At 40.8% G+C, this 15467-nt stretch overlaps 2 protein-coding genes across 3 annotated transcripts; one reads left to right on the forward strand and one right to left on the reverse strand.

The window, feature by feature from the left end:
- Window positions 1-58: 58 nt before the first annotated feature.
- On the reverse strand, window positions 59-3547 carry LOC119741242. 2 transcript variants are annotated; one of them, XM_038216988.1, is made up of 3 exons: window positions 3427-3547; window positions 2289-2475; window positions 59-1178 (listed from the first exon to the last, which is right to left on the reverse strand). In XM_038216988.1, exons 2-3 carry the CDS (start codon window positions 2442-2444, stop codon window positions 828-830), a joined length of 507 nt encoding a protein of 168 aa, XP_038072916.1. In that variant the 5' UTR covers window positions 2445-2475; window positions 3427-3547; the 3' UTR covers window positions 59-827. The 2 variants fall into 2 exon arrangements, with proteins under 2 accessions (XP_038072916.1, XP_038072915.1); XM_038216987.1 differs by lacking the exon at window positions 3427-3547 and adding an exon at window positions 3277-3392 and having other exon boundaries at window positions 61-1178.
- On the forward strand, window positions 3483-15396 carry LOC119741243 (threonine aspartase 1-like). Its single transcript, XM_038216989.1, has 10 exons — window positions 3483-3620; window positions 5056-5123; window positions 6885-6953; window positions 7322-7442; window positions 8150-8234; window positions 8600-8771; window positions 9510-9680; window positions 10828-11023; window positions 13380-13528; window positions 14226-15396. The coding sequence occupies exons 1-10, from the start codon at window positions 3575-3577 to the stop codon at window positions 14307-14309; spliced, it is 1161 nt and encodes a 386-aa protein (XP_038072917.1). The 5' UTR covers window positions 3483-3574; the 3' UTR covers window positions 14310-15396.
- The last annotated feature ends 71 nt before the right edge of the window (window positions 15397-15467 follow it).

Here is a 15467-nt window from a genome sequence, read left to right on the forward strand (position 1 = left end):
TATACCTCATACATATTCAGCTGCCATTTTTTTTTCGTTGGCAGTGTGCACCTCTTTGGAGAAACTTGTCCAGCTCACCAAAAAAATCTTATTGCTCAACCTCACTTTTTTTATTTCAGTTCGTTTGCAATACAGTAACAACAGTTGTAAATACAGTAGTTTGTGGGCAACTTTCTTTTGTACAGGAGGCATCTTTATTGTCCATAAATATTCTCCAGTTCGGCATCATTGAGCTCGAGAAATTAACATTTACTCGTACTGTGCAACTATCTCTCTTCGTGTGTAGCTTGCTTGGGCGATGTTCGCGCATGCGTACTACACCCAACCGACAGTTCCACAATTGCTTTGTAAAGCGCATGCGTAGTAGACTGTCGTATGGGTAACCCGTGCGACAGTCTACTACGAATGCGTATTTATGAATGCGGATTCACGCATCCTCAAATTCCTCATGCGTGCGCTTGGTAAACAATGTTGGTAAATTGACCAGTGAGAGTTTGGCTCTCGATCATGAATATTTATGAGGTATACTAATTATAAATGTAATGTTTCAAACCAGTTAGGGGCCTTGGCCTACTCCATCACACTATTATTCCCTTAGTAGTACATGTACATGTATTATACTGAAAATTTATATTCAGAAATTTCCCTTTGATGAAACAGAAGCATGGCAGTTGCTGCTTTGAAAACACATTTCAGTGGCTGAGTACTGACAAATGAAATGGCATATATTCAAAACTGAATATTATCACATCAAACCTGTCTTGTTCTTCAAATACAGCTTATTGTGATATGAAAAATCTCCCTCCTTGTTCAAATCCACTTGAGTGTCATTTCTTCGTTGACCCGATCCCGTATTTCAGTTCCCGCTCAAACTGAGCGGCCGTCAGAGTTCCCTCGATCTCTTCACAGTTTGGGTTGAACACCGAGTAGGCACTGAGTTCCCCTGGTGCCCTGGTTTGCCTGGTTCCCAGGGTAGAGTAAATAATGTACAAGGACGACACGACGACGTACACCGCCGCAAACTCAAGGTGAAGGAATAGAGCAAAGAGAACAATCCATAGGAGGAGTTTCAAGACGAACAAATTGGTAAAAAACGAGTTGTCCTGGGCTATGAACTGGAGAACACGATTCTTAGGAGTGTGTTCCTGAAGGCTGTTGACAGCAGGTGTCGTCAATTTCTGAAAAAAATGCAAAGTAAATCAACACTGAATGAGAACTGTTTTTGAAAACTCAAATACCCAAGAAACGTAATCAATAGGATCAATAAATAAGGAGCATACCAGTTTAGAGTTCAATGACAAGGTAATTACCCCTAACCCCCTAGTAGTTCCCCAGGACTACCCTGCTAAATCCAACAGAGTCCGACCGTTACTCATATGAGTTTCTTGCTCAATCCAATACAGTCCCACACAATCCAACTTGCCAAGTTGTTGGGTACCTGAACATATAAAATGACTGGCATGCTCAATCCAACAGAATCCAACTGTGCCTTATGTTTCTGTTGTCTGCTGGATCCAACAGAGTCCAACTTGGCGTTATTTACCAGCACCCAACAGAATCCGACTCTGAATATTTCCAGTTGTCTGCTGAATCCAACAGATTTTAACAGGAATATATACAAGGGGTTTACTGCTCAATCCAACAGAACCCAGCAGGTATGTAAAATAGTTGGATCCTGTTGGATTGAGCAGGGTTAGGGTTAGGATCTTTTACAGAGCATCTTCACATTGAGAGAGAGGTCTTGTACTGAAAGACCATGTTGTAAAGTTAGTCTACAGCTCTGGTTGTGGTGCCTTTGACAATGTACAAAATGCATTGCAGGTGTCTCCGACAGTGTTCTGTAGTATTTGAACCTAGTAAAATGAATGAGCAAAACGTTTGCTCATACCATTGCTCTCCGCATAACTCTGCCTTAATAATCCCTAACCCTGCCAGACGCAACACAGAAAATCAGGTGGAAAAGTCTGGTGCACTTTGATGCATTCAGCTACCGATACCAGTGCATAAACGGCCACTACCGAGACAATGAGAGCTAGTTCCATAGAACAATGCCACAGGTATCTCCTGCTGCATTCGGTGACCACTGACTATGAGGCACTTTGGCCTTGAGACTTTTGACCTGATGGATCTTGCTGCACTGGGCAGGCTTGTCACTTACACAAATGTTGCATGTTGCTGAGTTTGGCAGGGTTTCTATCCAAATACCCTGCAGGGTTAGGGTTAACCCACAAGGTCGATAGGATCTCCCATACAAAACTTGAGCACATGCTGAGAACCAAGATACATACACATGAAGCAGAATCCTTTGACAGATCTCCAGCATCGTGACCATCTGACGTGGTATTTGTCCCCCAAATCCGTGTCCATACTCCTGGCTGGTTGTTGCTTTCCTTCATCTTCTCCCTCGCCTTGCGGGCCCGATACTCCCTCAGCTGAGATTCCATACCTGTTTCAGTCACTGCCCTTCGGGTGAAGCTGTTGATAACAAAACAAACGTAAATACAAAAATCTGGGTCAAATGATTTACTTGAGTCTATTGATGTCATACAAATCTTGAGATGAGACTATGGTTCTGAAAACTGGGGCAGAAAAAAGAGACATTGAGGTGCTGCTTCGGAGGGGAAAAAAAACGGGCATGATTAAACCAAAATGCACCTTGAGGGAAAAAAAGGAAACTGTCAAATTCCTGCAGCACTTTGACCACCAGATTAGCATAGCATGCCACAGCATGGAGAAGTGGCCACAGAGACTAGTGAGGCCACCATCCGCTATCTATCTGCTGTGGATAGGCATGCTAGGGATAACAAGTTATTTCAAATCATGTGACATGTTTTTTCATTCAATTCAATTCAATTCAGTTTACATTCATTTAATAAACCAAGACAAACTTGGAAATATAAGTATAATACATTGATATTTAAATATACGAATACAAATATGAAGAAAAATAATGCTTTGAATCTAATTATTTAAATTAAGATTACTAATAGCAAGCGAAGTTAAAAAAATATATGTAATAGTATACTATCATGACTATAGGAAATGCAAGGCTGTTCACATAAGCCAAGGCTTGTTGTAGGTAGAACAGCCTGGACAATACAACGTAATCACAAGAACAAAAAGACAGACACGATCGGACAAACCATGGAGAAATAAAACAAACATATTCATTCGAATTTTAGCCCACATTGACTTTGTTCACAAATTCCCACAATAGTACAAAATTGGCGTCGGAAAACATTCTTCCCAAACTGAAGTTTGCCGATTCAATCTTACTTTACGGTGAAATTTCCACCTGCTTTCTGACGTTCTGTTTACAACACCACGTAACACAAAATTGACGAGCAGGGTGAATAGTCTGTTCCTTGATTTATGCACAGATTTCAGCATTTAAGTTAAGGGAACTAGATAAGAGCGAAGTCCTGCCTCAATAAAGTAATAATGCGTAGACAGTATGTAGGGTATCAGTCTCTTCAAAATGGCGCCGCCCTTGAATCAGCTTCGTGAAATCGATTGATCTTTACTTTACGCGCACTACCGCCACTACTAAACCCGCATACGCCGATCGCGAGTGATGGAGGACCAAAACTGCACATCTGGATTCATTGCTGTACATTTGGGTATAAAAAGCGATTCTACTGGTACTGCAGTGTGTGGCCATAAAATAGGGCTAGGTCCGTAACGCGTGTCAACATGGTCAACTTGTCCCAGCCAGGTCAACTCGGTTCTGTTGTGCGCTTTCTTGAAAATCACGCATTCTTAAGAATGCGCATGCACATTCTTATGATTGTGCAACTGGATCCTTGCACAATCTTCGCAAAAAATAACTCTTCCAGATTGAGCGCACACTCTTAAGAATGCGCGACAAGATAAAGGTCTTGTCGTAAGAATGAAGAATGTGAATATTGAGAATGAATACTGCGACATGGCATAGTGCTAATCTGCTGATGCTATTTCCCAATTAAATTGCCACCAATTTATTGTTCACACGTCACACCCCACCATTACGTCGCAGAGCTGGATTCTATCTAGTCAAAAGAGCAATTTTGGCAACCTCTGGACTAACTGGACATCGTTTTTTTTTGCGTGGCATGCATATGATACATACAGGGACTTGTAACTTGTCTAGCCTAAACAAAGCACTTCCCAGACTAGTTCCCAGTCCTCCGTCATTACAAAACTTCCCATAGTGGGCAGAAAAAAGCAATAATAACAGGTTTAATTTGATTCAGATTATTGTAGTTATACGAGTACAGAAGCATAGAACATTTTCTTTCCTCTTTATATAAATTGTTTCCCTTTTAACCGCTATACATTTCATTTAATTAACATAATTATGCCGTGCAATGTTTGTTAAGATTGCGCAAAATTCATAAATTGTGCACGTGATATTCCCACGCATTCTTAAGAATGAGCGCTCATTCTTAAGAACTTGTGCTCATTCTTAAGAATGCGCGCTCATTCTTAAGAATGCGCGCGTATTCTTAAGATTGCGTGATTTTCAAGAATGGGCACAACAGTTCCAAGACAATTCGGATACCTGTTCTAGTGCCTTGCTAGGGCAAAACTTTTACCTGAAATTTCACAGGAAGTGAAATTTTATCAAGCTCTAACCATTACCGTGCATAAATCTCAAGTTTACCTACCCATGACAAAGTTAGCAGAGAAATTTATTTTGGCATTATTTCCCCATTATATTTCACATTATATAAGCTGATAAGTGCACAGTGCATATTCTGGGAAAAAATCCACGGAATCAGGTAGGGACTGAAAACCCAATCCACATATTGGCCCAGGCGGGATTCGAACCCGGGTCACAGCGGTGGAAGGCGGGGAAAGTACCGCTACGCCAACCTTGTCAACAAAGAAGTTTAAAAACAAAATGCTTAAGAAAATTTGGGGTTAACGTTGAAGTGCACCACGTTAGGGAACACTACTATATATAACTAAATTCTAACTTTGATTTCATTTGAGGCACAGAATTACAAGTAATAAGTAATTTTAGTTATGTTTGCAGGTTTTTATGAAAAGTAAGTTCTTTTTTTTTTGGTGCAGGAGCTGGGTATCATTCCACTGTCAATCAGAGAGAATATAAAGCAGTATGTCATCAAGCTTGTGTGCAGGTAGGCCCTATACATCTATTCCATATTTCATCTATTCATTTCTAGTGATAAACAAGAGAAGTGAAATGGTTTAATTTGATTATTTAGTTTTTGTAATTTGAAGGGGCACTACGGCCTGAAATCCCCCAAAATTTAATGTTTTGGATTGTTTACATACGCTATTTAAATGGTCTAGTTGAAAGGAAACCTAATGTTCCCGAGAAAAAAAACCAAACATGGTTGTTTACATTGGACACAACGAAGTACGCATACTTTTTTTCATGTCATTTTCATTCTTGTACGATACACATGTGTCACATACACAGCACCAATGCATAAAATGTGGTTTCTTACACGAAGGTGAACACTTAACGGCTGGAATCACAACTATCACTGAACAACCCGATTTTTGGGGTTTGCAAATGTGGACCCCGAAATTCGTTCTCGCATGAGTATACATGTTGTGCCCATTCTTGAAAATCACGCATTCTCGAGAATGGGCCTGCACATTCTTGAGAATGTGCAACTGGATCCTTACTCAATCTTGGCAAAAAATAACTCTTCCAGATTGAGCGCACATTCTTGAGAATGCGCGACAAGATAACGGTCTTGTCGATGCCGAGCACCGGCTGCGCTTGGCAAGTCTAGCTGAATCCTCGTTCACTGATTGCAACGCAAGGCGCTGTAAAGTAGAGTGGATATGATAAGTAAAGGCGTATTGATATGGGGGGGGGGGGGACCGGGAAAAAATAAGAGACATAATAATACTAGTGCAAAGAATTCTGATTTTTGGGATAATAAAAGCGGGGGGGGGGGGGGGGGGGACGTAAGAATGAAGAATGTGAAGAATGAGAATGAATACTGCGACATCCCATAGTGCTTATGCTATTTCCCATTTAAATTTCCACCAATTTATTGTTCACACCCCACCATAACGTCGCAGAGCTGGATTCTATCTAGTCAAAAGAGCAATTTTGGCAGCTTCTGGACATCGTTTTTTTTTCGTGGCACGCATATGATACATGCAGGGACTTGTAACTTATCTAGCCTAAACAAAGCACTTCCCAGACTAGTTCCCAGTCCTCCGTTATTACAAAACTTCCCATAGTGGGCAGAAAAAGCAATAATAACAGGTTTAATTTGATTCAAATTATCGTAGTTATACGAGTACAGAAGCATGGAACATTTTCTTTCCTCTTTATATGAATTGTTTCCTTTTAACCGCTATACAATTCATTTAACATAATTATGTCGTGCAATGTTTGTTAAGATTGGGCAAAATTCATAAATTGTGCACATGATATTCCCACCCAATCTTAAGAATGAGCGCTCATTCTTAAGAACGCGTGTTCGTTCTTAAGAATGGGCGCTCATTCTTAAGAATGCGCGCCCATTCTCGAGAATGCGTGATTTTCAAGAATGGGCACAACATACACAAGAATAACACAAAAACAACTAGTTTTTAAAGGATAGTTGTGTGGTTGTTTAAATCGTACTTTTAAATGTTCTTTCTGATTAAAATTTCGTTGAAAATGCGTTTTGTAGCCCAATGGGACATATTCCAGGACGTATTGCCCCTTTAAGGCTGTGTAATGTCCCTTTAAGGCTGTCAGATCAAAACGTGGAAACATCATCAGATAATTCAGATAATGGTTTCAAAAATTGACTGAATTTAGAAGTCATCAACAACCTATGAAAAACTCTGCTGATGCTTGACCAACTTCGCTACCCACAATTTCTCTGCAATTTCTCATCAGATGCCCTCCTTGTTGTTTTCTTTAGGCTATGAAGATGATACGTGATAAGTGTTCTGCTCTGGATGTAGTTACTACCACCGTTGGCATCCTAGAGGTGAATTTCTCTCAGTGTAAAGTTGAAACATCTTTTTGTCTAGTAACCACTTTTCTAAAAAAAGTACTACTTCAACTTCATATTATATACCTGTCGGAAATCATTTTGCTCTTTTTTGTTGTAAATTTTCAGTGTTTTTTTTTTTCATTGTATAAGAGTCAATCCCCATTTCACAAAAAGTATCTAAATATACTGTGATGCATGATAGTACAGTCATTTTGTGGCCAAGCATGGAAGTGTTTGACCTGTGTTTATTTGCTTTTATATTGTAATGTCACACCGCGTCTTTTACCGCTTGTTCTTTTGAATGGAAACACATCTTCGCCCATGAATCCCTAATTTGCATAATTGATTGGCACCTGTTTCAGGACAGTCCATTCACCAATGCAGGCGTGGGGTCCAACCTGAATCTGTGCGGCAATGTGGAATGCGATGCCAGCATAATGGACGGGCGGAGCCTGCAGTATGGGGCCGTTGGAGCATTATCTGGCAAGTCATACTGCTAATTACCCTTATTCAGTCTTTAGTGAGCACAATTTCTGTAAACTTTGAAAATACAAACATTTCATCAGCCAAGTTTGGGGTCTTAAGTCAAGTTTTTAAAGGAGAGGTTTCGTTATCACAGAGTAGGTGACGTGAAGTCTATGACTGTGCTGGTACATTACTAGTCTATGTAATTTCGCCATGGTCTATTACATTTGAGCAGATTCGCTGATTAATTATGCAAGACAACCGCATCTTGACCTCTAGATATGTACCAATCAGCGGGCGCTTTCTGTATCGGGTCTTCGGTCATTCACCCGTTGCGCGTCATAGACATGGATTTAAAAAAACTGTCACGCGCTCTGTATCATGTTACGCAATATGCGCCTGGCGGTTGTTGTATTACAAAACACTGCATTCGAATTGAGCAATCAAGCCATTAGTCCTGATTTGGGAATGAAATGACGTCACGATTTAGTAAAGTCGACTCCGATTAGCTGGCGCGCGGCTTGCATGTTTAGACATATCAGACGTTGTACAGGAGACTTGGCTCCGTGGATAAGGGTGATACTCAGACTAGTACATTACATATCTTGGTGCTTTTTCAAAAGATGAACCATGTAGAAGTTTGATGGCATGACCGTGGATACAATGTACAGAAATGGATACGATGTACCAGATAATATTGTAAGACTTGCTTTATTATTTCTCAGGCATACAGAATCCCAGTAAAGTCTGCAGAGCGCTCATATTGGAACAGATGAAAGGATCACTGTCATGTGGAAGAATCCCACCTAGGTAAAGGAATTCAGCCTTTTTCATGTTTCAGGAAAAAAATTAAGGGAATAAAGATTTATCTTATAATGGACGCTGTTTCGGCTCGGGCCATTAAATGCGACCAAGCCCCACGCTGGTCTTAACATGGACTTGTTTAATACTGGCCAAGCACATATCTATTCCAATTCATAAATACTTTTGGGTCAAAAAGTCAAAACAAGTCAAAAATTATAAATTTTCAACAATTTTGTTATGTTTAATTACAAATTTTAAATTATGCATTAGAGCAGACTGGTATTAATATGTAATTAACTTTATGTCATTGCTTTCATTTCTCTTCGCAAGTTCCCAAAATAAAGATTTTACCTAGATTGATTTTTTAACAGTTTCTTGGTAGGTAATGGGGCATTGCAGTGGGCACGGGATCACGGCATTCAGGAGACTGCGACCAGTGTGCTGCTGACGAAGGGCGCCCTCTCTGCATATCGCAAGCACAAGAGGAGGCTGTCTGCAGCGGAACTGAGCTCACCGAAGAAACCCAGCTGGACAAATAACCATGTAAATCATTTTATGGTTTAACGGGAATTTGTAGTCTATCAGGGTTTGAAAGTCTACTGCATGTATTAAAATTAATTCAATAGATTTTGGGGTAAATTGACTCCTAGCAGAAGCTGAATTGCAAAGGACACAGCTACAACATGGTCGAGCCTAAGGCATGTAAAGACACTTTAGGCAGCCGCTATTTGGCTTCTCTCATTTTTGTGTTGACTTCCTGAATGACGCACCATTTTGTCACCGACAGCACAAACTGACACTCAGTTAAGCGTTAGTGCGCGGCACGCGCGTATTTTACAGAACCGCCTTATTTTCTTTTTCACTAACTGACACATGGCACAGTGCAGCACGTCTAGCGCGCACTCCGTACATTGTAATTTTCACTAACTGAAACTGATCTTAATTTCACCAGTAAAAAGGGTTTTGAAATTTTTTTGTGTAAGTCCTAATTGTATTTCTGCCACATACATGCTTGTGTTTCAGTTCGTGAAAACCAAAATCATTCTATTTCGCGTCAGTGTTCGATGTGCGTGCGCACACCTGGGTTCAGTTCGTGAAACTGAAATTGTTGATTACGTGGTTTTCACGAACTGACACCCAATAGCATGTGAGTGTCAGTTCGTGAAAACGGTGACAATTTGTTTTTGTCTAGATCAGCCATAAGAGAGTTCCTGATTTTTCCAGATATACCTGACAAGACCAATGGCTTGAATGGCGTGTTTGCTTTTCCTTCCCCACTAGGTGCGACTTCCATGCTTTGATGCTGTCAGCATTCCAACTGATGATGTTGTTGATTGCAGAGATTCACCGTTGGACACCGTAGGTGCTGTGTGTGTGGACGCCAGTGGTAACGTCAGCAGTGCTGTGTCCAGTGGGGGCATCGCCCTCAAACATCCAGGTAGAGTGGGTCAGGTAAGAGAAAGCAGTGGAGTGGACTCCCTCGCTGATGGGCTGCACAAACTGGGCCCAGCTTTTAATGACTTTAGAATTCTGTGTGTATGATCAGCATTCTCCACTCACTTGTGTTGAATTTCTGCTCTACTATGAATAACGATGTAAGCACAAACTTGAATGTATAGCTTGAATTCCAAAGATCCTTTCTGACCCACTAGCCCCCCCCAAAAAAAGTCTCCGGTTTCTGGTCTGAACGCACATCGCCATAGCCATGCACGTCGGCAAAATTTTAAAAAGATGATGTCTCAAAACCGCCAAACTCTCTGGTTTGACTGGAGTTCTACTGCTGCACAATTTTAACATGTTTTTAGATGGGGTTAAGATTGAGTATAAGCTTTATGTGGGCTCTCTCGGCTCCCATATATTCTGCACTAAATTTAGTCAAGCACGATTTGCAGACGGTGTTGTAATTTTGTAATTGTGCGTCTGGAAACCAGACTGAGGGAGCGATGGTCGTGTAGCTTGAACCTGTAAATGCTTTTAATTAGCGCAATATGTAAGGGAGCAGACTTATGACCAGCCTGGCAGCACATGCACAATGTCGATGTCGATGTCGCTGTATATATGGTCTGACGTTACCGTTTTCTCTGATTTTTGTCTTGACTATCCAAATTTCCAGAAGAATGTTTGTGTCGGTCAATATCGTAAATAGGTGCAAAATTCTAAAGCCTTACTGAGGTCACCTCAAGCTCCACCCTGTAGGATATTTTTGAGAGTTTTAAGGGGATCGAAGCGTCATCTGCAACATCAGCCAACATTTGAAGAAACAAAAAGTAGGGGGGGGGACCCGTGTCGCCGCACCACTTTTTGGGCAAGCTCCATACCAGAATATGGAGAAAATGGCCTTAAATGTAATATTCAGCATTTTCTCGTGTAGTTAGTGTGGAGTTTTTTGCTTATGGTAGGTGGAACCATGATGGCCCTAGGTGCTTTTGTTCTTGGGCGCAGAGCCATGACTTTATTATTGCGGCTTGCATGTATTGTGCCAATATAGCACACACTTTACACTGGAGAACTCCAGTGACGGCATTTAAAGCATTTTGGATGTCTGTAATTAACTTCCCTTTTGTAAATATTTACTGTTCATTGGTACTACTATTTTCAGGCATCATCATATGGTTGCGGCTGCTGGGCCCAGAACAGAAACAATGACGGCAAGCCGTCAGTGGCTTGTTCTACATCCGGCTGCGGAGAGCATCTCGTGAAAACCCTGCTCGCCAAGGAGTGCTGTGACAGTCTTCTGCAGTCCGACGATGGCGCTGCCATGGCGATACAGAGGGTCTTCACGGAGAGATTCTTGGGTAAATCCTTGTACGCTGGAAACGTTTAATGCCAGATTTGGTCAAGAAGCAATTTATGGTAGATTGTGATGTGGATATTGTTGACTATTCACCACAGCGTGCTAATGGCCAAACACAGGATGAAAAAGTCTGTACTTCAGAACAGTTTAACTGATCAAGTTGATTTACAAGGAGAATTACAAGTATATTTTGTGCAATAACCCCAGGAATGCAGAAAGGTCTGTTCAAACAAAACAAAAAAACAGTTTTACAAAATATTCTCAGATTTTCGAGCAGTTGTTTTGATTTTCATGACAGACCTCATTGACTAATATTCAATTATGAAACACATTAGTTTTCAATTCAACATTGATGGAATTTCTTTTCATATGTAGATCTTAGATTATACATTTATTTCACCAATCACTACCAAATAAGTCTTGCCCTAAGATGTCAGTGATAAATAGCGAGGTTGCATTGTTGTAGAGTGCACTTGCACAATTGTTTTTTTCAATTTCTCGCACTAACGTCTTGGGAACTTTGCAGCAATGGGGCGTGGCCACTTTATGTAAATAAGGCGGTGGTGTAAATATTAAAATCTTCAACAAAAAGGTGGCTTCCCATAAGATACCGGTGCTCGTGCGGGGTATAACTGCGTTGCATATCTTATTAGCAATGCTTGATCACTGCAGTAGCGCGTACAGTATATTTACAACCGTCGTGCGAGCGCGCCACTGACTATAAACCATTTTGCGATCGCTGATTCGTTCCATAGGAAAGCCTAGGGAGAAAATAAACAAAAATAAAAACGGCTACTACAGGTTTCCCAAGACGTTAGTGCGAGCAGGCGCGCTGGTCTAACCATGCCGTTAGATATGCACAACCCACTATCGATCACTAGCGTCTTGGACCAGCGTCTTTGGCCAAGACTACTACCGAATGAGTCAAGAGTGACAAAACTTGGTGGGAAGGTGATACATTTTATTTTTATAATTATCGTGTGAGTATATCAGCCTGAGATCTAGGTTTCAGCTAGACTTGAAATCAAGTCGGTAATCGGCCGGATGTAGTTCTATTTCGCCCGCCACACACCGGCTGTATCATACAGCATACCATCCCAGGGATACGTGTAGGTTAAGGAGAATACACGAGAAAGTGTGGACTCGTAAGTTGTACACCCGTACAACCAAGTCATTTTGTGTGTATATATGCTCCTAACGTCAAAATGGATAGTTTAGATGACGATTTCTTTTTGACTAAATGTAGATTTTGCAGTGACAGCGGAGAATCTGATAGTGAAGATGCATTGGTAATTTTCGGAAAGCAAATTGTCACGCAGACGGTCCTATCCAGGCTCATTATGGAGAACAATTGTCCGAGGTGTTCAAAGTGTGGATTCGTAATTCCGAATCCACACTTTACTAAAGATTCGTCGTTCCGAATCCACACTTTGTGACCAGTGTAAGAGATACGTAGATCCGAATCCACACTTTTAACAATAGTGTGACGTCATGGCAATGGTTTAACGGGTAATATGGCACTAACTTGCAGGGATGCTTTGTACATCCTCAGCCCCAATATGAGTGTAGGTCGATACCATTTACTGACAACCTATGGGACTCGCTACCAGATTTGGATGGAGCAGTCTAATTGGTTTAGGATCAGGAGACTAATGAACATTCATGTCAACCACACAGTTGTCTTGTGCATAGTTGTTCGCGTGTTTAAGCACGTGCAGAAACGTTTCTGGGCGTGGTGAATGCAGTAAAACATCAAGCGAATCCCATTCCTTGAGAGGTCAAAGGCTAATTCCTGGGCCGTGTGATATTCCATCCTAATATTCTTATTTGGCATATGATATTTTCTAATTTACAACTGAGCTTAAAACTGTCATACTGAAAATCTGGGAGAAACATACATTGATCAAGAGAAAGATATCCCCAGTCTAATAATGGATGCTTCCTCAACGGTTCAGTGAAATGTATCATTGGCCCTCTCTATGGAAACGTAATGAATATGCATTTCGCTGGGCGCATAAATGAATATCCGTCCGAAATCCTATTAGACAAGTCGTTAGACATGTCGTGGCCAGCAAATGCTAAACACGAAACACAGCACCATGGCTAGTAAATGTTGGGGGCGCTGACAGACAGAACACGACTGTCTAGCGTGTCAGCATGAGAACTGCGAATTATTTGTTTCCAGCTTTTTCACTTTTGTTAATATTATTTCACTTTTTTTTAAATTTTTTTATTTTTATTTCAAGATTATCAACAGTTCAATCTCAAGGGAATAGGGATGCAAAGAAAAGAATCAATGCCTCACAATGTTTAAGTTTTGATCTAATTAAAGTGCTGTGTTTTTCCCCATATCTCAGAATCACCATTTCTGGCATCCGTTGACGAGAAGCTAGGGGGCGCTCTTGTGTTGAGCCACTGCCTGGATGACGGCGTGGAGTTAGTGTGGGCACACACTACTGAGACAATGTGCCTAGGCTACATGAGTACCAACTCAAGCACCCCAAAGGTGGGTTGATGAAATTACAGTCCGAGTTCTGCAGTCCACGATTCTAAAAAATCAAAACCCTCTGTTTTCCTTTAAGTTCTTCTTCGTTTCAAAATAAGTTAAATAATTACCAGTCTTACACTGAAGTACTCTGAAATCACAGCATCATATGTTTAATTTCACTTGGTTAAGATAACTAATTTCAATGTCTTTATAATATAGGTTTTCCTGGCTGTTTTAAATGTTCAAATTCATTCATCAATATTGATTAAGTGCACTTCCAATGGTTAATTTCGTGTTTTGTCAGACAATTTCAAATTCAGTTCAAGCAAATTCAAACAAAGAGCACACCTTTTCGTCCCGGAGTATTCAATTTCGTCTCGTCTAAGCCAAACCTTGTTATTTTGAAATCAAACGAATTCGACCTCAGAATGCTGCCATTCGGCAACAGCTTAGACGCATTTAATCCGTAATGACAAATATTCTCGACCTGGTGACTAAAGAAGGTAACCAAACTTTAAAATTGAAGGGTAAATGACTAAATTGGTTTTGTTAAAAGTGTGTGAATTTTTCAAACACGAAATTGAATGATAGAGATGGTGAATTTGAATGAAAATCTTTTGAAATAGCCAGGAGAACCTATATAAAAGAAGAAAAAAAGACGGCAGTTTCTGCCACAGTTTACAGTTAAATGGAGTACATGTTTTCCTTGATTTAGTTCCAGCTGTCCAGTTTGCCAACCTCCGCAGTACCAGGGAAGTCTCTTCATATACAAGGCATTCACTGCAAGCAACCCCCATAGCTGCAATGCAGGATGATGCTGAATGAGGTGATTTTAATAGACCCTCTCATAGACAGCCATCTTCGTAGGAAAATCACATCTAACGCCATCAGGCGTGCATGTTGCTCGAAATTTCTCGGAAATATGGCACAGCCGATGCGTGTCACGCAAATGTGACTACCAAAATGCCGATGCATGTGACGATCTGTAGGCAGTGATGTCATTGGAGAGATATCTATTGTAGATCGTGAGAGAAACTGAACGTGACCACTTAAATATGACCATTTAAATGTTATTTGGCTAAAAAATACCCCATGCAGAAACTTAGATGCAACACGTGCATGAGGTATGCCTGGGATTTCCTGGGTAGCATTGCCAATGTTCCCAATACTGGATTTGATTTGTCTTGTTGAAAGCAACCTCTGTTCCCAAAGGGGCTTTACTACACTTGTCATGCTCCAGCTGTAAAAGAAGAATAAAATGCAGATCTAGTCTAGGACTTAGTATGTCTAAGACGATGGTGATATTACCCAGTTTACGTCGGATGACGTGTGTATGTAACGGATGATGGATATACATGCTGTCTGCCACCCGCTCGCAGCAAGCGAGGCTGGAAATATCAGGGTGTGCTACCCGCAGATGACGGCTTGAACCCGTCTGGCATCAAGCTTTGTGAAAAACAATCCCGCGCCTGGGTCCGGTCAGTGTCCAAATAATCCCAGCGCGAACTGGTTAAAAAAAGGGACTTTTCTTGCATTGAGGGTTGCATTGAGGGTGGCCGGGAGTCAGGGCCTGACTTCAAGACTTTTTTTTCTATCGAAGTCTACCATTTTATTGTTTTGCCTTGGACTCCACCTGGACTGAACCAGAGTTTTCATTGAAAAAAGAACAACATACGAACATAATGGAAACTATGTCTAACAAAACTTGTCTGTGGTTAAATGACATTTATTTCATTCATTTTCAAAGGTATAATATCGTTTCTGTACTTTGTTTATAATTTGGTTCATTAATCGTAACCAGTGATTACTAATTTTCAATTGTGAATTCACAAAGGGCATAATTGCTTTATGTTGGAATAAAAGTTTTAGAGGAACATCGAAAAAAACTATTTTCCCCCCGTGCAATTCCCGAGGCAGAGGTACAATCATATTGATGACTATTGGTAACACAATACAT

Source organism: Patiria miniata, unplaced genomic scaffold, assembly GCF_015706575.1.
Source record: "Patiria miniata isolate m_02_andy unplaced genomic scaffold, ASM1570657v1 HiC_scaffold_5, whole genome shotgun sequence".
NCBI lineage: Eukaryota > Metazoa > Echinodermata > Asteroidea > Valvatida > Asterinidae > Patiria > Patiria miniata.

Bases quoted from the DNA above. Each gene is read 5' to 3' on its own strand.
- LOC119741242 (XM_038216988.1), bottom strand. From the start codon at position 2,444: ATGGAATCTCAGCTGAGGGAGTATCGGGCCCGCAAGGCGAGGGAGAAG. The intron at 1,179-2,288 runs GTATGTATCTTG...CATTTTTTTCAG, and splicing joins CAAAGGATTCTGCTTCATGT to AAATTGACGACACCTGCTGT.
- LOC119741243 (XM_038216989.1), top strand. From the start codon at position 3,575: ATGGAGGACCAAAACTGCACATCTGGATTCATTGCTGTACATTTGG. The intron at 3,621-5,055 runs GTATAAAAAGCG...TTTTTGGTGCAG, and splicing joins ATTCATTGCTGTACATTTGG to GAGCTGGGTATCATTCCACT. The intron at 5,124-6,884 runs GTAGGCCCTATA...TGTTTTCTTTAG, and splicing joins GTCATCAAGCTTGTGTGCAG to GCTATGAAGATGATACGTGA.